We start from the raw sequence: 24,996 nt of genomic DNA, 5'->3' as shown, positions 1-24,996 counted from the left end.
GGGCCATTTTGATATATATAACATTATTCGCGGGCCCGGTGCAGGCCACGTCCTCTCCGTGTGGTGTCACACGGGGACGGGGCCACAATCGCCAGTGATTATAGCAATGCCTGGAGCATCCTGAGGATGCTCTGGGGAGCTGTAAGGGTAGCGGTGTGACCGGCTGAAGCACCCTAAGGACACTCCTGGTAGCACTGCTGCATAGATTCTGTCCGCAGGATGCCATTCTAGGCACTGCTATCCAGATGAGGCTAGCAGAAAAAAGCTCCGAGTACCAGGTCAAATGATTCCGGGAGCCTTATACGGCCCCCGGGCCTGAGGTTCCCCATCCCTGAATTAGGCCAATATGATAATTGATTACATCGCAAGGATGCATCAAAAATCGCATGCTGGGACAGAGCCTAGGGTAAAGCTCTGTCCCTGTGAATCCACTTCACATACTATTCACTGTATTTTCCGCAAAAAATACATTGAGTACGTGTCCGAGCATGTGCTGCTACCCCTCCATGACCACAATCTGGCGCCGGTCACGAGCCAATCGCAACTCGCGGCCCGGCAGCCAATTAGGAGCCGACACTGCTGATTGGCTGTCAGTCCGCGAGCTCTGACTACCTCACAAATGGTGGCGCTGTCTCCTCATATCTTCCTGTCGGTGCGCCAGATGTAATCAGCTGGCGGGCCGGCACCAAATCAACACCGCTGTCACCCAGGCCACCCTTGGCGGCCCTGACTGGACCGGCCCGTCTTGTGCGCGTGACTGGGTGCAGGGGGAGCGGTGGGTCACTGAGGCAGCTCGTGCAACATAGCAGCCGCACCCCTTGCACCCACGGTAGTTACGTCACTGTTTTCATGCACGCTAGCAAACAGTAGGGTCCTTTTCAGGATCAATGGAATGGGGTTATAGGCGAGGACAATGTAAACAAATTGAGGCTGCAGATGTATTTTAGGGTCCAATCCTCAACCCGGGCAACGTCGGGTATCCCAGCTAGAATAAAATATTATTATTATCATCATTTATTTATATGGCGCCACAAGTGTTCAGCAGCGCCTTGCACGGTACATAAACTGTTGACAAGCGACTTACAGAACAATCCAATACAGGACCAGGACATGGATAATATATATTGCTACATTAGCGACCATAACACCCAGATAAGCAACAGAGGATAAGCCACCAAGTGTTAGGTGCCCTAGTGGTGAGTAAGAAGTAGATGAAACTAAATTAGGGAGAAGCACAAGAGGGTAAAGGGCCCTGCTCGTAAGAGCTTACATTCTAAAAGGGAGGGGAAGACAAATAGGTTTCACACAGATGGGGTAGATAGGGAGGAAGGAGCATGTAGCAGGGAGTTAGAGAGATAGCTGGAAGGCTATGATGAAGTAGTGGGTCTAAAGAGCCCGTTTGAAGGATTGCAAAGAGGTGGAGAGTCTGATGGGAGTTGGAGAGAGTTCAAGAGGTGGGGAGTAGTGCGTGCAAAATTTTTGAGGCGGGAGTGGGAGGAAGTAATCAGTTGGCATGAAAGGCGGCATGCATTAGTTGAACGAAGAGAGCGGAGAGGAGAGTGAAGGGAGATGATATCAGAGATGTATATGGGAGAAGATTGGGTGAGGGCTTTGTAAGCGAGCGTGAGAACCTTAAATTGGGTTCTAAAAGGGAAGGGGAGCAAGTGGAGGGCTTGTAGGAGAGGGGAGGCAGATGTAGAGCGTTTGGAGAGGAAGATAAGCCGTGCAGCAACATTTAGGACAGACTGGAGAGGAGAGAGATGGATTTCGGGAGGCCTTATAGGAGGAGTTTACAGTAGTCCAATCTGGAGATGACCAGTGAGTGTATGAGGGTTTTAGTAGCATTCTGGGTGAGATAGGGTCTTATCTTGGAAATATTTTTGAGATGGAAACAACAGGACTGTGAAAGATTCTGGATATGTGGTTTAAAGGAGAGGGATGAGTCCAGGGTAACTCCAAGAGAGCGCACTTTTGGGATAGAGGATATAGTTGTGCCATCAATTGATAAAGAAATAGTGGGAAGTGTGGTTATGTAGGGGGGGTGGGAAAATGATCAGCTTTGTCTTAGACATATTAAGTTTAAGAAATCGCTGGGACATCCAGGAAGAGATAGCAGAGAGACAGTTGGAGATACGAGTCAGAAGAGAGGGGGAGAGATCATGGGAGGTAAAGTAGATTTGAGTATCATCAGCATAGAGATGATAATGGAAGTCAAAAGAGCTGATGAGTTCACCTAGAGAGGAAGTATAGAGGGAGAATAGAAGAGGTCCAAGAACAGAACCTTGGGGAACACCTACTGTAAGAGGCTGGGGGGGGGGGGGGAAGAGGAGTCATGAGAGGAAACCGAGAAAGATCGGTCAGAGAGGTAGGATGACAGCCAGGAGAGGGCAGTGTCACGAAGACCAAGGGAGTGAAGGATATGCAGCAGGAGAGGGTGGTCCACAGTGTCAAAAGCAGCAGAGAGATCAAAGAGAATGCCCAGAGAGTAGTGGCCTTTGAATTTAGCAGCAAGGAGGTCGTTGCTGACTTTCGTAGGGCAGTTTCAGTGGAGTGGAGAAAATGGAAGCCGGACTGAAAAGGGTCAAGGAGGGAGTAGGAGGAAAGAAAAGCGGTAAGGCAGTTGTAGACAAATTTACTTAGTAAAAAACATAAAATATAAGGCTCTTCAAAATAAGGCAGGTGGACGCAAGCAGTGAAAGTTTGTTTCTCCGCTTAGTAACGCCACTTCCTCTCTCCCCACCACGCTCCTCACGGTAGTTACGTCAGGGTTCATTACTGTGTTTAATTGTCTGCTCTGGACCAGCGCTGCCCATTATTTCTGTCTGTTACAGATAATGTTTCGTTATTGAGTTTCTCTCTTAAGACTGGTTATATTGCTCTGATTCCATTTGCAATTTTCCTTGATTTGTGCATGATTCTTTTGTAGATGTGGCAAAGGGGATGTCATAAAGAGGTTACATATGACTAAATTCATTTGTAAAGGGAGAACGGAGACAGAGTTAGAGTTAGTGAAGGAGGAATCACTGTGTGAGTTGCAGACATGTCTATGTGCGCAATGGCTGAATGGAGGCCATGAGATTATGTGCATGGCTGAATGGGTATATTTCTGGACACCTTGAAAAAGACCACCGGACTAGGGGTCGAAACGCGTCGGTGAGAGAAGGTGGATACCCATTTTCGATGGAGGTTGTTTACATCCTGATGGCTGTGGACATGATCGTTTATCAGCAGAGTGCCCGGGACTAACCCTGAAGTAACACACTATACACTCATTTGAGGTTATACCTCCCAGCCTTCTGGTAATTACACACCTCTGCCATTGGGGATTTTCCATCCAAGGATGCTGTTATTGTGTATTTTATACATTGTTATGTGTTAATTAAAACTGTGCTTCACTGTTTGCACATTTTTCTTCTTTCTATTGTTGTGCCTACGAGCATATACCTACAGGTTTACTGAGGGACAGGGTTATCAACTGCACCCTTATTCAGTCCCCTGTCGATTGATGGGATAACTATAGGGGTATTTACCCTTATATATGGATTGTAACCAAGCGCAGGTTATGTGACCCTCTATTTTCTTTTTGCTGTTACACATTGGTGGAGGTGTGGGGATACCTCTATAAGAGAATCACTTACCTGCTGCAAGGGTCTTTTGTGCGCACATACTCACTTTCTTCACCCACTATATATTATGCTTGGACCTATCACTTGGAGGCACCCAGTTTGAGGACTTAAGGTGCCTACACACTTGGCGATGTGCTCACGATGTACGATTTCCCCTGAACTATCCCCTGGCAGCTCCCCGGCAGTCCTACACACGATTGAGTAAAAAATGTCCAATCGGACTTAAGATCTATCGTGCATCCAGTGCATTGTGTCCCAGATTGGCAAATCTGCCCTACAGCACGGCAGATCTGAAGATGCTATGTGCGACCAGCGGGGACACGCATTGTGAGTGGGGACTCAAGATTTGGGCTTTTTTTTTTTTTTTTACATGATCTGTCATTCCAATGCATTGGAATCGGCCAGATCGTGTAAAAAAATCGCCAAGTGTGGAGGCACCTTTAAGCAATCTTAAGATAACCAATTCACTATAGACTAGTGGCATTACTGAGGCACAACATGTTTCAGTGATGTCAGTAGTACTTAGGGAAGTGGTAGGCTGTGCGTTTAGTAATATTTGTGTTGCTAGTGCTATCAGCACAGAATTATCATCAATAAATATACACCTTTTGAGGGTGAAATCTATGTCATTGAACAGAGGTGTGACTGGTATGTAATGTATCGGGCATAGCGTACAGGCAGTGATGTGCGGTCAGGTGAGGCAGAGCCTTTCCTGTCATACTTAGGTATACTCAAAGTTTTGACAATAAAAATTATAAGAAAAATTTAAAGAAATATTATAAATATCTTCTTTGTATTATTGTAATCATTTTTATAGCCAAAACTCTGGAGTAAAAAGTGTATGGCAGGTGAGGCACTGCCTCCCCTGTCTACCTTTTCCGCACATCCCTGATCAAAACACCAAATTTTCAGCACTATATAATGCTGCAACTTTGTATAATGCCCACATGAACCCTCGGGTACATATGCTCTGATACTAGCCAGTGCCTCCCCCAGCCATTTACTTCACCGCACATCACTGCGTACAGGTCATCATGAGGAGGATGTGAGAGCCATGCCTGGTGCCAAAGCATCACAGAAATGTATAGGGCAGCATAGGGCAGAATAAGAATGGCATGTACAGTATGACATAACAGTACATAGCCGGCACAGACTAACGCAGGGAAAGACATGGTAAAGCAGTGTATAACTGCCTAACAATTGGTATGTTCCTGGGTCCCTGGGGACTGAACGATCTTTAAGTTACTGCTCTCTATTCACCTGCTTGCTGGTGAAGTGTATGCACTTATTTGCATTATATTTTAAATTAGGACGAGGTTGTTTACGGACATTATAATAGATTCTCTTAAAGCCCAGTTTGCTACTAGTACAGAATTACAGCCAAGGCTGGAACGCATGCCACAAATACTGCATTACCACAGGCATGGGGCTTAGATGGTGCCCATACACTGATTTTAAAATATAAAAAAACTCACAAGGTGTGTGATCATATCTTTAGGCAATGCATGCCAGACATAACTAGTTTATGTTTTGCTTCTACTGTGTTTAAATCTACTAATCCATTATTGAACAGTAACAGTGCTAGAGCATGGACAGTAAGTTACACATTGACATTTATTTAAAAATGTTCAATGCTGCCCTCTTCTGGTGAATCATTAGAATGTATGCAACAGTGAAATGTGGGGAATTTCGGTGCCTTAAAGGTTATTAATATAATGATTACGCAAGAGATCTTAATCTGGCTAAATAATCATACTAAACAAACATCTTTGGCCAAACATGTACTAAGAAACTTTACATTTAATACCATGTTAATTGTTGCAGTCTATTATAAATATTTTGATCATTAGTATTCTTATGCTGGGCATACACAGCCAGATAAAATGTCTGTCAGACCGACAGACATTTTATCTGGCAGCCTGCCAGCCGCAGATGTCGCCGGCATACACTGTGAGAGAAATCTCACAGTGTATAGCCCGACATCTGCGCTCCGCCCCCGGGGGAGGAGACATTTCCCTGTTCTTTCCGTAGGAAGGAACACAGGAAATGTCTGTCTGTCGGCCACGGCTGGGCATACACTGCCCGATGCGGCCGACAGTTTACCAGGTAAATATCGCATCGGACGGGCATGCTGGACAATCCTGCATGCCAGACCGAGCAATATTTAACCCTCGGTCGCCCGCACACATGCTACAATTATCGGGGCGATCCGCCGATATCAGGTGGATCGCCCCGATAATTGTAGCGTGTATGGCCAGCATTAGTGCTTATAGTGTGCACCTGCTCCTAACCCCATTCTTTTTTGCTGTAAATAATCATACTTCCCTATATTTCAGAAGTATGAAGAATCTGGGAAAACTAATTTGGATATGCAAATTGATTTATTGACATCTTATCTAAATGAAAAATGATAAAAATGAATAATTATGTTGTCAGAATACTTGCAGGTTTTTCATGCATTACATTTAAGGCAAAATGGTGTCAACCTATATATATTTTTTTATTCCTATCATCGGTTAATAAAAATGAATTTCAATACATGCTCCACTACAGCTAAAGCACACTAACTGAAATATCTATTTATATGTGCCTTAGCTAAAGTACTAATGCAGGTTAGTTTCTCAGGATAAGGCGACTTTCAATCACACATTTTAATCAGACACACAAATAGCCCTTAAAGAGGTATCAGCATCTACAGTATGCAGGAGGTCCTTTTCCATGGCCTGAAGGAAATCTAATATGATCCAGAGGTGTCCTCACTTGTCTTTACTACAGTCGTGTCAAACAGTCCCTCTTGGCGTGCCTGGTCCTGTCAGACTCTGCTAGCGATGGGCGACTATTTTGAGTCTTTTTTTTGCTGTAAATGTGCCTAAGTCGCAATGAGATGTGACTAGGACACACAATGAGACTGTGCTGATTAATTTGATATGTGACACTTGTATATATGTGCATTGTATTGTATATAGATTTTTTCCACACCAAGTTCTGTTTTCAGACTCAGTCGCACACAGATATACAAGTGTCACATATCAAATTAATCAGCACAGTCTCCTTGTCTCAGTGCAGGCCTGCAGACCTCTATTCTCACCCAATCCTGCCCTACTGACAATAATGTTGCAGGATGTTTCCTGTGTGTTACAAATGCACTTAGTATGTGAAACATAAGTTTAACAAGAACACAGTGTGTGACTATCACAGTGCCATGTTGGAATAGTTTATAGACTACTAGGGGCCAGTTTCGGCATATTTATGTTACCAGGGCACTCATCATCAGGGTTCCGAAAAAGGACCTCTGATATTCAGCAAACTCTTTTGCTTGCGAGAACAAGCTCCTTTCTATGGGAAAGAGTTCTGGGGAAGCAAAGAGGGATACGAGCGGATCCCTCCGCCGCGTTCTCACTACCTCCCCAGCGGCTTTGTGCATGCATGACCTTGGGTCACGCTTTCGTAGCTGTGCCGGTGGGGGAGAGGTAAGTAACGCAGCTACAGAAGTAGCCCCCGATGATAAATAGCACCCTTAGTAACAAACTAACTACTTGAAATGTACTTTTAGGACTAGAAGTTAAAAAATCTGAAACCACATGCTGGATAATGAAGCTAAAAATGATGCAAGTCAGTGAAAAATAGCCAGATCTCAGCTGATTAAGTCACTGACGTCCTTTGAGGGACCACCTTAATACATGCAAGGTCAGGAATGAATGAGGGCTGTGGGGGTGGCGATGCTAGCTGAACACACAGTATATAAAGGCAAATTGCACTAGGCTAAGGGCCATATCTCGCTCGGGGCTATCCAATTAGTCCCGTAGTCGGCCTGATGATGGCACTTATCGGGGGGGGGTTTTCGGGATCTGATGTGTCCCGAAAAATAATCCACGATAAGTGCCGTTTTTTTTGCCCAAAAAAAGTCGAGAACACATAGGGCTGCGAGCTTATCGCGACTCCTATGTGTTAACGGGTGAACTATCCTATTAATTCGGACGAATTAATAGGATAGGGAGTAAAAAATATTGGCGATAATTGGGGATTATCGGCGAAAAGTCCCCATTTTTCACTGATCGCAGGGATCAATTAGCGCCCGAACAGAGTTCGGGGCTAATTGGATATGGCCCTAAATCTAGTGCCTATCCAATGCCAGTGTCTGCCTATGGAAATAAGAGATAAAAGACTGTCAGATCACTGATGCCAATGCAGTGTCAAGCGGGTTCAGTGGTTCCGTTTTACAGTTAAACATTCACAAGAGGAGTTCATTTATAGAAATTATGAGCCATGAATTGATTAAAAGCGCTGATATTATGTTCTAACCTCTATGTGCCAACCCTTATTCACTCTGCAAATTTGCTCCTCCAGCCATTTTATAAAACCTTCATAAATACACCACAGCTATTAAATTAAAATTCAAAGTTAATTTTCGACTGAATGCTGTGGCTGCTGCACATTCTATTAGAATGTGAATGATTTGCGTGACACAACCTCAAAATGTCTACAGACGGTGAAAATAACAACCTTAAATTAGCTTGGATGAAATGAAAATATGTTTGTGTGAGTGACATGTAAATGCAGTACATTTTGTGCTTTGAATATAAAGTTTTATGGGAGAAAGGGGAGCAAGAGCGCCACCTGTGGGCACAACACTGCAGTAGGATTATTATTGCCTGTAGCTATTATACATCCAAACATGACACACATTTACTGCTAAAGAGTTCAGCATCTTGTTTTCCTTCATATAGCAGTAACTGTGATTTTCCTCTCCTGTTTTGTAAGTTGCCCTTTAATAAACAATGTAAAGCCACAAAATGACTTGTCTCTGAAAGGAATATAAAGCTAGGACTAATTATACCAAGAAAATGATCTCCTGGTGTTACTGGGTTTATAGTAAACTCTCATCACTGAAATAACCATTTGAGACTTTTTTTGTTTTCTTAAGAAGGGTGGGGAACCGGCAAAACTGTGTGACACTGCTTATAATGACAGGGAAACTGAACCAAACCACACAAAGAAAATGCAAAGCCCACAAGTCCTGCAAATGTTACTAAATAAATACATATCTTTATTTCTCTTCTGTACCATTTAGTCTTGTAGTTATATAATCATGCCAAACTTTCATTCCGTTGCCCTGGCGATCATTACTACAGACATAAGGGCTTGCCAAAGATCACCAAATATTGTTTTCAAGCAGGTTCCTGTTCTCTATTAAGCTCACACAAAATATTACATATACATAGGTTGGACACTTTTGTTTTCCTCTCTTTTTTTTTTTTAAAGCTGTCAGGGCATAAGGATTAACACATTACTGTGCTCATTTTAGCAGGGCATTCACGGGAAACCACACAAATGTGCAGATATGTTTAACTGGTGCGACTGCACAACAACCAGATCTCTACCTACTGATCACATTGAATCCAAATTGGACAGATGACGTGGTCCCATAAACATAGACCTGGGATGATTAATCTTTATTATTTAAGGCCACATGTCTTCCAGTTACTGGCAGAATAATACCTGCGTGGGCAGCTCGGAAAGTGGCTTAGGCTGCACATGGCTGAGGTACTGGCATTAGCGTATTTTCCCATTTACCTAAAAAAGCCCTAATCAGATAAAGCGATACTCTCCTTATTCATGTCAATAAGAAAGGTTCAACTAACTCACCACACAATATAAAATGTAAAAAATTAAGAATGGCCAGTATCTGACTATTCCCAGGGATAGGAGTCTACGACACTTACCAGGCTCCCACATCTCCCCTGCTGTCTGTGGTGTAGTCATTCAAGCAATGTAATAGAGTGTTATAGATGAAGGACACGTTGTCTCTGCACAGGACATCAGTCTTGGAGCCACTTGCATCAACTCCTGCGCTCTGACAAACCCTATGGAGCAGAGAGGCCATTAGTCAGTGTGCATCACAGAAAGGAGAACTCAGGATTAATAGAACCCTTCCAGGAATAATTATGCAGGGTAGACGATACCCCGGCCGGATCGGACGAGATATCGGGCACATCATCTAGTGTGTACCCTCAATGTCACTGACGATGTGCGGTCCCGCGCGTCGTCACGTGACATTGCCCGTCGGACCTACATGCAAGTCTGACAGGCGACATCATTAGCGAGGGCCATGCTGCCGAATGCAGCATGGCGACCGCTGCCGTCATCAGCAAGTGTGTATGCACTTGCCGATGCCACCACCCTGCCAGGTGCCGTTGCTTACGAGGTACATCGTCTAGAGCAGTGGTGTCAAACTCGGGCCCTCCAGCTGCTGTGGAACTACATATCCCAGCATGCCCTGCTACAGTTTTAGCATGCCCTAATAGCATAACTGTGGCAGTGCATGCTGGGATATGTAGTTTCACTGCAGCTGGAGGGCCCGAGTTTGACACCACTGATCTAGTGTGTACCAGACTATAGAAGCAAAAGCACACCTGCTAGAAAAGCATGGCAGGCGGTTTATACAAACAAAGGATATGGCTACTATAGACCATGGAGAGACTATAAACCATGGAGAGAAAAAATCATCAAGTTTAACCACTTGTTTACAAATCATCGCCAGATCCACAAGAAGGTATAAAGTCTACATTATATCTATATTTATTTCCATTTATGGGCCGTATTCAATTAGCGGCGAAAACTTCAGTTTTTCGCCATCTCAGACCAGGAGTTAAAAAAAAGCAAAATCCCCATTTTCTTTCAGAACCCTTTACACAACCCCCTATTGATAATTTTGGGTGAAAAATAAAGCCCTATGAATATGGTTTTAACGTATTGGGTCTGATTTTTCGGGGGGGGGGGGGGGGCAGTATGGATGCATCAAGTGTTTTAAACACTTCACGTGGTTGCAGCAGGCAGTTTTTTAACAGTTTTTGAAATAGCGTTTTACAACACAAAAATATACTTACCCCCATTTTACGTAGAACAGCAATTTCCTGAAAAAAATAGCTTTCTATCATTTTCAACTATTTTTTTTTTTTTACCCAAAATTTGCGCGGTTGTTTATAGCCAAAGTACGCAACCTATGAAAAAAAATTGGGGTCATTTATCATTTGGAGGGGGGGGGGGGGTAGGGTTGGGTGTTTTAAGGGCTCTGAAAGAAATCCCCACATTTTTAGACAAAAAAGGGTTTTTGCATCTGGTCTGAGATGGAGAAAAAAAACTTCTCACCTGTTTCAGTCTACCCTATTATGGCGAGTGTGATAATATCGGCGAAAAAATATGCAAAAAAACGGCCGATATTATTGCCGCTAATTGAATCCGGTCCTATGTCTCAAATGAGGAAAAATGACTCCTATACTATGAAACAACCATTGAATTTATTACAGGACAGGATTATATTTAGTGTGTTTACCAGGCTCAAAAACTATTTTATTATTTGTTAAACAAAAATATGCATTACAGAGTCAATGTTTCCTTCCTACCTGTTAATATTGGTAAAATAGCAGAGTATATCTAACATTGCCTATACAGGTTGAGACTCCCATATCCAAAATGCTTGGGACCAGGGGTATTTTCTATATCGGAATATTGCGTATTTTGTAATAATTGCATACCATTATGAAATATCTTGGGAAAGGGACCCAAATCTAAATACAGAATGCATTTATGTTTCATATTATTCACACAGCCTGCAGGTAATTTTATACAATATTTTCAATCATTGTGTGGCACAAACAAAATTTGTGTACATACATTAAATGTATTTATGTTTCATATATACCTTATACACACAGCCTGAAGGTAATATTATACAATATTTAAATAATTTTGTGCCTTAAATGAAGTTTGTGTACTTTGCACCTTCAAAAAGCAAAGGAGGTTTCACTATCTCATTCACGCTAACAAAATTCCATATTTCAGAATACTCGGATATGGGAGACTCAACCTGTATCTGCAAACTGTCCTCTGCATGCCCACAGTCACTACTGCTGTGTTATCTGCCTTACAGCAAGTGGCTGTGTATCACTAATGTAAGAATAGGTTAGTGATTTCACAGCCGCTGAGGTCACATGGTGCGATGTTACAATATAAAGGACTCCCACTGATTACAGGACTCGGTAAAGCACACATATGACTCTCATAAGATGGATTCCTCCAACTGAAGACCAGCTCTCTATTTTGAGCACATCATAAGAATTTGTGTAAAAGTAACTCCAGTCCAAGTAATTATGGTACATGTGTAAGTCCCCATGAATGTAGGACAGGTTTATTTATTACCTGATTCATATTTGACAAACTTTACCTACAGTCTTTTTCTTGTAACTGTCTTGGCTCATATGCCAAGCACAAAGACCTTGATGTCTAAAGGCACACATCCACTAGACGATTAAATAGAGTGATCGAACGATAACGATATCGTTAAATAATTGTTTGCACATGTAAAAAAAAAATTCTAAAACGACAAGCGATGCGCGCTCCCACTGGTCGTTGAGACATTTATCATCAGACAAATATGTTGTACAACCTGACGATAACGTCAGGTACAGCATGTTTGCAGATGATTGATGTCCTTACACTGAATGACTGCTCATTCAGTGCAGGCTCATCACAGACTGACAAACGACTGCACGATAACAATGTCGTTTGCCTGTCTTCTAGTGGATGTGTGCCTTTAGATTTCTGCAAGTCTATTATACAGAGGGGTCCTCACTTACTGGTTGTCTGTATGCCATACGGCGTGAGACGCTACTCCTCTTACAGCATCTCAATTTTTCTTTAGACTTTGCATCTTCTTTGCATCTCAGACACAGGGAAAAGCCACTCACAATGTACTAGAGACGCTAGGTCACATCTTTAACGGCAAAGTGTATTGGCTTTACACGCATACAGAGTCGCAGATGAAGCACAACGGAACTTGGTGTGAGGAAAAGCCGTGGCCGCTCACATAAGGGCCCTCTGTACACAGATTCAGACTCCGCTGCACACAGATGTAAAAATGCTGCACATCAAAGTGAATAGCGGAAGCCAGCAATGTAGTTTTGTCGCTCCCATTCTTTTATTTATGGGAATAAGACGCACATTTTGTGAGAGAAAACGCTCAATGCTGCCAAGTCGCTCAGGACCTCACACGCCGAGAGGGTCTATTTGGCGTGACTGAAGCAACAGTAAGTAAGGACACGTCTGTCTCAATGTATATGTGGTCGTTTCAGTACATAAAACTATGCAGATAGAATTACAGAAACTGGTTGAGAAAATGATGTATTTCATGTGAATATTGGAATTCTAAAAATGTGATTGTATAATATACTGATCAATGGGAAGCTAAGGGAAACAAGAACTACCTCAAAAATACAGAAACGGAAATAGCCTACTGTATCTTGATCATGGCACAATATTTCTGGCATCTTTATGGATCTAGGTCGCGGGTGTGATGATCATATCATGTATGTAAAACATTTCCTCCAAACATGAGCTGCAGAAGACACTAGTCACTGATAAGAGCCAGAGGACCCGATTCAGAGATTTACTCTAATGCAATCGCAGCTGCGATCTCCCACGAATAGCAACTGCGAAAATATGCAAATGACTTATCTAAGCATAGGTGCACCCACTATCACCTTCTCATATTCGTCCTCTGACGACGCGCAACAGCGTAAACATCGGTAACATCGACACAGATCAGTTAACCACAAAGCTTCTGAGAGCAGTCTGACCCGTCTCAAACACTGCGTCTCTCCTGACACACAGAGCTCACATGCTATGAAGGAAATCGCCATGGCTAATTTATGCATGCCCATGAAACAGCATTTGAATGGTCACATATGCCTGTGTTTTAGTAACCACCTCCCCCAAACGCTGACTACCTGTCACTCACTTTGCCAGTGACTCTTCTGTGCGAGCACAATCGCAAATCAATCACTTGGCGTGCACAGTGCGGACTTCGCGCATGCACAATGGCTAACAATCATTCAATCTCCATAAATCTCGGCATTGCGTGAATCTCTGAATCGGGTCCAGATTTCGCTGTCACAGCAAAGTGTTCACAATATTATACCTCGAAGCGCATTGCCTTAATCACATCCTCATAAACGCTATAAACAGAACCCATAACTACAGGATATACAAATATATTATAAGATAAATCATTAAGTTGTCAGGAGCAGCATTAATTACGTACTGGGAGATGGCCTTCAGGGCATCCCTTCTGGCTTCAGCAAAGCCGACATCTTTCCGAGAAATGCAGGTGATCCTCTTCAGGCCTTCCAGTACCTAAGACAAATAAAAATAAGAGGTTGCATATTGTGAGTGCTCTTATATGTTCAGGTCTTACATGTGAAATCATATCTGTGGAACAAACCAAGGCACTTCTCTCCAAGAGCACAGTGCCCAATAGTTCCTTAATGGGATCATCTCCAAAGCCACATATAGAATGTTTTAAGAAATCAGGATATGGCTTCTAATGGAATTAGTTACAAATTGATTATCCTGAAGTAATTCCGCTCATTATACTTCCTAATGAATTAATTGTGCTCGTGTCGCTAAGCTTCACTGACTCTGGCAACCAGGATTCCACACAGAGAATTCTATTACAGGTGTCATAACTGTGTCTAATAAGTTCTGGTGGGTAGATAAGGAATTTCGTTAAATTTCAACTGCACCATCTTTTCTTGTGAACCAAGGGCATGATTCAGAGATGGACGCAATGCCGATGTTTACGCAGTTGAATGATTATCGGTGGCCTGTGCATGCGTCAAGTTTCATCGCAGGGACCGTTTGTGGGCGGCATCAGGGAGGTGGCAACCCAAACATAGGCGTGATGAGGCTGGTCTCTGCCTGTGACTGCAATCCCATATGCAGTGAAAATGGCTCCTGCGTCTCAGTTCTGACGGCCATTGTGCACGTCCATAAGCGTACTTAGAAGTCCGATGATCTGCGCCACGCTGTGCCTTTGTAGTGTTCAGTTCACTCTAGCTCCGGCAGCAGGCAGGGCGCTGGAGCTAGAGAAGGCACTGCCGTGCACGCACCCAAAAAGGGGGCGTGTCTATAAGACGTGTCACCCTTTTCGTCACTCTTGGGGGCGTGCCCGGCACTTATGGACACGCTGGGCAGCTCCCAAGCGCTGCTGATAGGGAGAATAGATGCTGGGCGCATACGCTCGGCGTCTATTCACCGGCGGTGACCGGGTCACCCCACATTTCCCCACCCGCGGGACACTGCGAGCCGTGGGTGAAGATGGCACCCGCAGGCTGTGAGGGCAGGGCGCTTTTTGCCCTCCAGAAGTAGCACCCTACCTACGCTGGTGGGCGTCTCAATACAAATCCCGGCAGTTGCACCAGTTGCATATTTACCCACAGCCGCTGCACACAAATACGCAGCTGCGGCAGCGTTAGCGCACGTCTCTGAATCAGGCCCTAAACCATTTGAAGTACCCATCTGTAGTTTGGGTGGATATCCCATTTAATGTGTGACTGCATAAAGAAAACAAATGACTTTATCACATATTATGATCTGTAAAATTCATATAATTTGCACAAAATCAACAGATTCTTTCTTTTTTAAGAAGCTTTAAACCCAAAACTGTAAAATTTTCATATGAACCATGAAGTAAAGTATTGTCTTCACAATACAATACAGACAGCTGAGGCTCCTATATGAGATAAATCAATCCGCTCTGCAGAAATGCACAGTGAATTCCAACAGAGAAAGCCGATGGTCATTGTGTGTTTGCTCTGTTAGAGAAGCCCCTACCTCCTAAGAAGGCCACCTACAACAGATGAGGTGTAGAGAGCATAGTGAAAATTTTGAAGCAAAGTAAAAAAAAAAACTCTATTTCATGCATATTGTTAGAACACAGCTCGAATTTACAAGTAGTGGACAAAACAATAGAACCTAGGTAAATGATGGACAACAAGCATATGGAAAGCAAGGATTTCCTCACAGATGTGACTCAGGTGAAAAATAAGCCAGTAAACATCTGAGCATGGCCTGCACAATTCCAGGCATCTGTAGACGCAATGTCATGCTGCGTAAAGGTCACTGTGCGATTAACAGACTTTGGGGGTCATTCAGACCCGCTCGCGAGCGCAGGACGCTCGCAAGCGGGTCGATGTTACCCCACTGCACATGACGGAGGGAGCTCCGTCGTGCGCATGTGCGAGACCCGGCTAGCGACAGGGTAGCCGTCGCTCCGGGTCTCGCACCAAAGGGGGCGTGCTGTCGATGTTGATTGACAGCACGCCCCCTTTGGTGGGCGTGCCGGGGGCGTGGCTGCCAGACAGAGGCGTTCCCATGGGAACGCCTACCGTCTGAAGCCGGCCCCACTGACATCACTAGTGATGTCAGTGGGAGTGATTTTGGATCTGATAGAGCCAAAATCACTCCAAGGCTTGCGGCAGCGAGACCCTACCGCAGGGTCTCCGTCGCAAGCCCGATGGTCGCGATGGTCTTGACCATCGCGACCATCATCATGGACGCTCGCATAAGCTGTGGGTGGTCACCCACAGCTATGCGAGCGTCCAGGAGGACGCTCCATTTTCATGTAGGAGGGCCCTGATTCAGAGCGAGCGCTCTGGTCAATACGTCCGGCTCTGAATCAGGCCCTTTATATTATTGTTTCCTTTTTGGTTTACTAACTGCTTACTAAAGTCATATATTCAGTGGCTTCACTCACTCTATTAAATCTCCACTAGATGCAAGCAGAGCATTTTTGTTAGAATTGTTAGTTAGGGGTCTGATAATGAAGATTTTCGACCCTGTTAATCATGCAGAAAACTGCAGTCTCTGTATGATTTTCATTACATTAACTAAAATTCCTATTGCTCAAGCTTATAATGAATGAGATATCACAGTGTATGGAAATGTAGTTGTGCTATTTATCAAACTCTTAAAACTAAAATGGCATTCACAGACACATAGTTTGGTCCTGCAGCACAGCCGATGTTAATATATCTAAAAGGTGTATCAGTGCATCTGCATGTGTGTAAGAGCGACCCGCCGACCACCTGTAGGCTGGGTGCAGGGACCGCCGACACGGACATCACAACTGGGCAAATTTAAATGCCCACGCGGTTGGAATGTCAGGCCAAACCTGCAGCTTTTTTTATTCCAAGTTCCGTTGTGCTTTATATACAGATTCAAATGCACACAGACATACACGTGTCACATATCAAATTACTCAGCAAGGTCTGCTGATGCATCCTAGCCGCATCGCAATTTAGATGCAGTTGCTAAAAAGATAAATAAAAAAAAAAACACGCCAGACAGAGTAGCACAGGACCTGGCGGCTCACTCATGCCAGGTAAGTCGCACTGAGTGGCGTGTTGAGGCTAGATGTATGGGGACACATCTGTAGCTTACCAATCGGACGCTCAGACGATGGATCAGTCTGCTGGCCGATCCACTGTTTAAGTGTGTAACCAGCATTAGTTTTCAGGGCATATCCGCAAATTTAAATAAATAGGCCCATAGACTGTTAGTGGAATTGCTGTGGGGCTCACCTCATCTGCATGTGTATTGGGGACAGTACCTTGCCAGAGATGCCATGGCCTTGTGTGCATTTAAGATCTTGTCCTAACATGTCTACAAACATTGTATATTTGTGCAGATTATATATCAACCCGTTTCTTTACTGTGCTGCCATAGTGTTTTCAAACACAAAACCTGTCAGTAAAAATTAACTGTAAGCAATCTATAGAATGCCCAATTGTGGTTCTTACCATGTATCTGCATTTGTTTCAAACTATATATTGCTCCCAATCGGTTATGAATTGTAATTTAAGATGACTACAAAAATAATCTCTCTATATTTGTGTTAGAGCAGAAATATAAAATTAAAATATTGTCTGTATCTATGTAATATTGCATTGGTTAAAGACAGTATTTATATTCAGCAGGTGGTGATCCCTGCTGTACTGCTCTACTTTTCTCCCATCTAAACACATGTCCTATAAGAAAATGTAGTTCTTCTGCCTGAAGAGCTGAAAAAAAGTGTACATCCATGCCTGAAACGCAAAAAGACTGAGACGCCCACTTTCAGCGCCTGTAGACGTCACCATCATCTCACCATTGAAACTTGCACCAGTACTACTGCAGGTGTAGATTTTCCCTGAGTGTGGCCTTCTGTGCGAGCGATTAAGCATCTGTGTAAGCAAACACTTCAGTGACAACTCCCATAACACACTTATAGGACGGACCATCTCTTTGTGTCTGAGTAGCCACCTCCCAGGAGTGCCTAACACATTTTCAACGTACTTCTAAGTAGGGATGTGCAGGCTCGGTTCTACTCGGTTCCAGTCGTTTTTTTTTTACCGAATCTTATTGGCTATCCAAAACTCGTGACAGCTGATGCCCAATAAGATTCGGTAAAAAAAACCAAACGGAACAGAGTAGAACCGAGCCTGCACATCCCTACTTCTAAGTATACGCATCTGAAATCCCAACTGCAGCTCTGTATGAACACAATTGGGACACATGCCCGCAGTAAATAAATTGCACAACTTCGTGCAAAACATCAACATAGTAATTACTGTAACAAGGGTGCTTCTTCATGTGTGCAAGGTCACCTAGTTGTCCATATAGTGTATTCTTGGGTACGCATCCACTTCACAGTCCTTGGAAATTAACCTAATTTTGCAAATAGTTTTGAAAATACACTGAAAACTGTGCATAGTGAATAGAGGGAGACATCACTCAAATTTTAGGACGACCCCCCTGAAAACAGTTAAACATTTCAGATTTTGTCCTAACACACTGCTTGATTTTAGTTATGACCTTAGGTCACAATGCGTAAGCGTGACCTAAGCTTGCGTGTGTGTGCGGGGTCCGCTACCATCAGAATTGTACCTTGCTACTGAGCAAAAGTAAGGTGCAAAACATGGGGCTGATTCAGAGATCAAATGAAGGTTACTCAAATGACCGATGGTCACGCAGTTGATCAGAAGGCTGTCTCTTTAGATGCAGAATCGGATCAGAGATGCCTCCTGAGGCTTTTGCATAATTTCTACAGTCGCTGCATACAAAGACGCGTCAGCTGTGTGAATAGCATCCATCTTTGAATCAGCAAACATGTCCTTTGAAAATTATAGTATGAGAACAAATCTCCAGAACCTCTGAAATTTTGGATAAACCATGCTCTCACGCAAGAAAAAGGTGTGTGCTGTCTAACTCCAACTTGGTGTACTACAAGTCCCAATACAACAGGATTACTGACCTGGGTGTGACATACGTTTTGGGCATTTGAAAATACTCTCGTAAATAAATATTAAGTTATAAAACACCTAACAGCTAGAAGGGTAACTGCTCTGTGCAGATGTCGATGGCTAAAAAATAGAGACATCTCAAGGGATACATCTCAAAAAGCAGAGACTGGACTACCCTAGAATACAGGGACAGTTGGCAACTATGCAATCTATTGACCAGTGTACATATATTTTCTGTTTCCCGTTAAGTCAAATTTGTATGTGATTAGTTGACACATAAACATACACTAATCGCCATCTTTACTCTCTTGGGCAACCTGCGTGTCCCCCGATGTGACTGAATTCCAAGTCCCAACCAGAGACACAGGTTACCTTCCTTTACTTTATACACTCAGATGTCAGGCAAATTGCTCACATGTAGAAGTAATTTGGTCGGCGTGTGATGACATGATAAGAATGACATGTCCCTGGGCCTCGGAATTATGACAATCTCCATTCTGGTGCAATACAAGGAAAATGCTTGTGTCATATAACCAAGAGCAGTAATGAATTTGCATATCCCCACTTAGTGCACACTCAGAGTTTCTATACAAGTAAGAGATCAGTCACAGTGTCAGGAAGGTGATGTCACATGTGCTTGCTGTGGGTCACGGCACAGTGCTGAGCCAGGGACCGGTGGTAATGTGTACACTTCATGGGTACCTGCTGTAGCTTGCTCTTCAGCATGAACTGTGGGAGAGCCCCCAAGGCCAAGGAAAAGCCACAGCGAGTCATCTCTTCAGTGCTCTGTAGCTGTGCAATGTAGGATTGCAATATCTCATCTAAATGTAAAACAAGAGGGAATTTTGCTAATATGAAAAGTACATATATCGTAAAAGTAAAGAAAACATGCACTGAGTGTGACTGTGCTTAAATTGCTTAATTGTACATGGAAGTCAGGCAATATGTATTCCTCTAGCTCTAGAAACACAAGCAAAGCTATGTTAATATGCTTTTTTTGTAGGGTTACTAACTAACCATTTGAAATGGTGCTGAATGTACTGTTTGTTTTTTAACCTTCCTCTACATAAACTCTTAGGGGCCTATTTATCAAAGCTAGGAGAGTGATCAGCTCCTATCATTTTATAAACTAAGCCTGCAAAATGTAAATTGGAACTGATTGGTTAGTACTTTATCTCTCACAATGTTCTCTCTCTCCCAGCTTTGATACATAGGCTCCTTAATGTAATAAATGCTATAATTTATAATGTAAAAACTAAAAACATTGTCACATCCCTTATAATGTACAGGTAAATTTATTGTGTGAAGTCTTGACGCAAATCTCTGTAATAATGCACCAACACATCTGAACACACATTCTACTCCTACCTCGATTGTCTACAGGAAAAAATACATGTACTAGCAATGCAATAGCGCATTTGTCCCTTTTTTTTTTTAACTGGGAAGGCAGCACGACTTTGACAGTGACTCTGTTGTCTGGGGTAACAGCTATGCCAATATATATATATATCAGAGCTTGACAAATTTTTCTAAAATCTAGGAGCCAGGATGAAAGTGTAGGAGCCAGATCACTGTCCCCCCCAAAAAATTACAGGAGTGAGTGAGGAGCACAGCTCTGTGTGTTATACAACTGTTATACACACTATACTAGTCCAAAAAATGGTCACAGTTGAATGGATATAGTAACATGGAGGCCCCCTCGCTGCTCTGCACAGCTCCTCTGCTCCACCCCCCACCCTCCAGTAACAACGGACCACATTTCATATAATACAATGGTGACAGAAAGTAGAACAGAACCCCCCTCCCCTCGTGGTCACACCACTATCCCTCTGAAGCTGCTCCGCAATCCCTGCCCATGCATAGACCCTATTACCGGGGAGCTCTATGCAGCCAGAGATAGGAGAAAGTACACAGCCGGGACCGTACAGGAGGATCAACGTAGACTGAGACAGACCGCATGGGTCAGAGCAGGCCAGGATGGAGAGGAGTCGTCAGCGCAGGATGGGAAGGACAGAAGGAGTCAGGGCAGGATGGGACGGACAGGAGAAGTCAGCACAGGCCGGGACGGACACAGGCACAGCAGTCACCGCAGATGACACTCAGCACATGCACTCCTGTGCATGAAATAAACGCCGCAATACTATAGACACAAATCTCCGCGTGAGCTGATGAGGATATGCTTCCTCCCTCACTGCAAAATCTGGTAGCCATGGCACCCTGGCCCCTGGGATTTGTCAAGCCTGTGTGTGTGTATATATATATATATATATATATATATATATATATACACACACACACACACACACATATACACACAGTATATATATTTTGATGATGCGTGTGGCGCACGGCACTGCACTCGGATGCGGCGTCTTCTGGTTCTGCAGCCTCACTTGGGGTATGCGTCTCCTACTTAAGGTAAGACTGTTTTTTCTATTTGCATCTGTTACCTTGACAAAAGGGCGACTGTGCCCTGAAACGTCAGAAGTTAGTGAACAATTATAATACACTCTTTTCAACAAGTCTCCAAGTGCCGCCACCTTTTAATTTTCTACATAGCACACACGGAGGGCACGGGAGCAGTATATCAATAACTGAGTTGCGTGCTGGAACATTTGCTACTGTGTGTGTATATATAAAAAGTAAGCAAGCGGTCCTCTGAACATATTTTAGGAAAAGGGAAGAAAATGTATTTTTAAAAACATTCCTTAGAGTTAAAGATTAGTTTAATATCCACAGGGTTAACTCCAGGGCTCAGTTTACATGGTAATACGCTGAAAATATGAGATATGGTAAGAACTTACCCTTGTTATCTCTATTTCTACGAAGTCCATAGGGTTCCACAGGATACCTTGGGGTATAGGTGTGACGTCAGTCATCGGGCACCATAGAGTTAAGCTTTCAGCCTCCCAGGATGCACTAGGGTCCCCCTCCTATACCCCGCCCCCGAGCCAAGGCACCTCAGTTTTGTACAAAGCCATAGGCCGGAGGAGAAGGAAGAGAGAGAAAGAAGATCTGGATACACACAAGAATCACATTCTCACCAGAGGAAGACGGAAAAACCGGTGACCAGAGCAAAGCCCATCTGCAGCACAGGTGCGACAGGGCGGGAGTCCTGTGGAACCCTATGGACTTCGTAGAAATAGAGATAACAAGGGTAAGTTCTTACCATATCTCAGATTTTCTACTTCAGGGTCCATAGGGTATCCACAGGATACCTTGGGGATGTCCCAAAGCAGAATCCTTTAAGGGTGGGGAAGGTCCTGTGCTGAAAGGAGAATCCGCCGCCCGAAGGAAGCATCCTGAGAGGAGAAGGTGTCAAACCGGTAATACCTCACGAAGGTATGGACATAGGGCCACATAGCAGCCTTGCAGATCTGGACTGCAGAGGCACCACGTCGAGCTGCCCACGAAGGACCCACAGACCTAGTGGAATGAGCCTTCAGAGAAGGAGGAACCGGCAGACCTTCATGAAGATAAGCTTCAGAAATAGCCATACGGATCCAGGCTGCCAAAGTTTGCTTTGAAGCAGGCCAACCCTTTTTACGGAAGCCATAGAGGACAAACAAGGCGTCCGACTTCCTAAACGAAGAAGTGCAGTCAACATAAGTCCTTAAGGCCCGCACAACATCCAAAGTGGCCTCACTCTCTGAAAGGCCAGGTGAGTTAAAGGCCGGAACAACTATTTCCTCGTTAACATGAAACTGGGAAACAACTTAGGGAAGAAATTCAGGACGAGTGCGTAGCACTGCTCTGTTCCCATGAAAAATCAAGAAAGGGGGTCTACAAGAAAGAGCCCCTAAATCAGAAACACGTCTGGCCAAAGCTATGGCCAGAAGGAAAACAGTCTTAGCTGTTAGCCATTTAAGATCCACTGAGCCCAGTGGTTCAAACGGCGGTCCCTGGAGAGCCCTCAGGACCACAGCCAAATCCCAAGGCGCCACAGGTGGAACAAAGGGTGGCTGAATGCGGAGAACACCTTGCATAAAGGTGCGCACATCCGGGATTGTAGCAATCCTATGGTGAAACCAGACAGACAGGGCCGAAACCTGTACCTTCAAAGAAGCCAGGCGAAGCCCATGATCTAGTCACGCTTGAAGGAAGGCGAGTATCCGAGACAGACGAAACTCCCGCGGTGCATAACCTCTCGGTCGACACCACTGGAAGAACGGATGCCACACGCGATGATATATCCTCGCGGAAGACAGTTTCCAAGCTCATAACATGGTACGCACCACAGAGCTGGAAAACCCCCTGGACCTTAACATGGCTGTCTCAACAGCCACGCCGTCAAAGACAGCCGAGTCAGGTCCGGGTGAAGACAAGGACCCTGCGACAGAAGGTCCGGTCGTAGCGGCAACTGCAGAGGACTGTCCACGGACAGACCCTGAAGGTGTGAGAACCAGTGCCGTCTGGGCCACGCGGGAGCTATCAACAGGAGCGTCCCTCCTTCCTGTTTGAATTTCTGGATTACTCGTGGAAGAAGAGAAACCGGAGGAAACAGGTAAGCGAACCGGAACGGCCACCGGACAGACAGAGCATCCACCAGAGACGCCTGTTCGTCTCTTGTGCGAGACCCGTACACCGGCAACTCGTTGTTGTGCCGGGACGCCATGAGGTCAATCTCTGGAAGACCCCACTTGTCCACCAGAAGTTGAAAAACGTCCGGGTGCAGGGACCATTACCCTGGATGAACGTCCTGGCGACTGAGAAAGTCCGCCTCCCAATTTAGCACTCCCGGGATGAAAACAGCTGATATGGCCAGAAGATTGTGCTCCGCCCATACCAGGATCCGAGACACCTCTACAAGAGCCGCCCGACTTCGGGTTCCTCCTTGCCGGTTTATGTAGGCCACGGTGGTAGCGTTGTCCGACTGGACCTGCACTGATCGACCCCGGAGAACCCGATGTGCCAGCTGGGGGGCATTGAGGACCGCTCGGAGTTCCAAGATATTTAATGGAAGCTCCGCTTCTGTCGGAGTCCACCTGCCCTGGAACAAGTGTGGACCCGAAACTGCTCCCCAGCCCCGAAGACTGGCGTCCGTTGTCAACAGGTCCCAATCTGGTACCCAGAACGGACGTCCCTTGTTGAGATGGGTCGTCTGCAACCACCAGGCAAGGGACAGGCGAACCTCCGGGGTGAGCACTATCGTCTGGGATTTTAGAGACTGAGGCAGCCCGTTCCACTTGGACAGGATCAGATGCTGCAGAGGTCTGGAGTGAAACTGGGCATATTCCACCATGTCGAACACCGACACCATGGAGCCCAGTAACCTCATCGCCGAGTGGAGAGACACCCGGCGGCTGTGCAGACAGCTGCGCACCCTCGACTGTAAAGCAGAGATCTTTTCCCCCGTCACAAAGATCCTTTGCTGTCCCGAGTCCAATAAGGCTCCGAGGTGCAGAATCCGCCGAGACGGGATTAGAGTGGACTTCTGCCAGTTTATTAACCAGCCGTGCCGATGCAGTAGCGCAATGGTCAGGTCCAAGTGGTGCAGAAGGAGCTCCGGAGATCCTGCCACTAATAAAAGGTCGTCCAAGTACGGCAACATGCGGACCCCCTGCAGCCGCGGAGAAGCCGCCATGACCGCCATCACCTTGGTGAACACCAGGCCAAAAGGCAACGCCCGAAACTGAAAGTGGTCGCTGCGGATTGCAAACCTGAGGAACTGTTGATGGCGCAAAAGAATAGGGACATGCAGGTAAGCGTCCTGTATGTCCAATGACACCATGTAGTCCCCAGGTTCCAGCGCCAGAATGATGGACCGTAGGGTCTCCATCCGAAACTTCGGCACCCGCAAAGACTTGTTGAGAATCGGACGATACGACCCATTGGGTTTCTGCACCAAAAAGAGATTGGAATAGAAACCCTGGCCCCTCTGGGAGAATGGAACAGGCACTATAACTCCAGCCTGGAGCATAGTGTGCAAGACCTTCCGCAGCTCCGTGGCCTTGTTCCGGTCTGATGGTAGACCCGTGGTGAAAAATCGAGCCGGGGGTCTGTGCCGGAAAGATAGGGCATACCCGTGGGAGACCACCTTGAGAACCCAAGTGTCTGTCGTGGTGACCGACCAACACCGGGCGAACTGCAGCAGGCGGCCTCCCACTTTGGGATCCCCCAAAGGGAGGCCCGGACCATCAGGCCGCAGGCTTGTCATCTGGCTTAGGGGCCGGACGTCTGGTACTCCAGGCCTGCATCCGGGGCTTGGCCGATTTCTTGGGACCAACCTGTCGGGGAAAAGATTGTGGTTT

General features: G+C 45.1%; 1 protein-coding gene across 2 annotated transcripts in view; it reads right to left on the bottom strand.

Annotated features, from left to right (window-relative positions):
* Nucleotides 1-24,996, bottom strand: part of TBCD (tubulin folding cofactor D) — a 376,677-nt gene that overhangs the window by 85,223 nt on the left and 266,458 nt on the right. For both annotated transcript variants that reach the window (XM_088468636.1, XM_088468637.1), the window contains exons 28-30: nt 19,448-19,566; nt 13,726-13,817; nt 9,350-9,490 (exon numbers count right to left, since the gene is read on the bottom strand). In XM_088468636.1, the coding sequence (XP_088324762.1) occupies nt 9,350-9,490; nt 13,726-13,817; nt 19,448-19,566 (352 nt within the window). The remainder of the gene's footprint in view (nt 1-9,349; nt 9,491-13,725; nt 13,818-19,447; nt 19,567-24,996) is intronic.

This window comes from Taudactylus pleione, unplaced genomic scaffold (genome assembly GCF_031769625.1).
Source record: "Taudactylus pleione unplaced genomic scaffold, aTauple2 ptg000012l, whole genome shotgun sequence".
Classification (NCBI taxonomy): Eukaryota; Metazoa; Chordata; class Amphibia; order Anura; family Myobatrachidae; genus Taudactylus; species Taudactylus pleione.
This window is presented reverse-complemented; position numbering and strand designations above follow the sequence as displayed.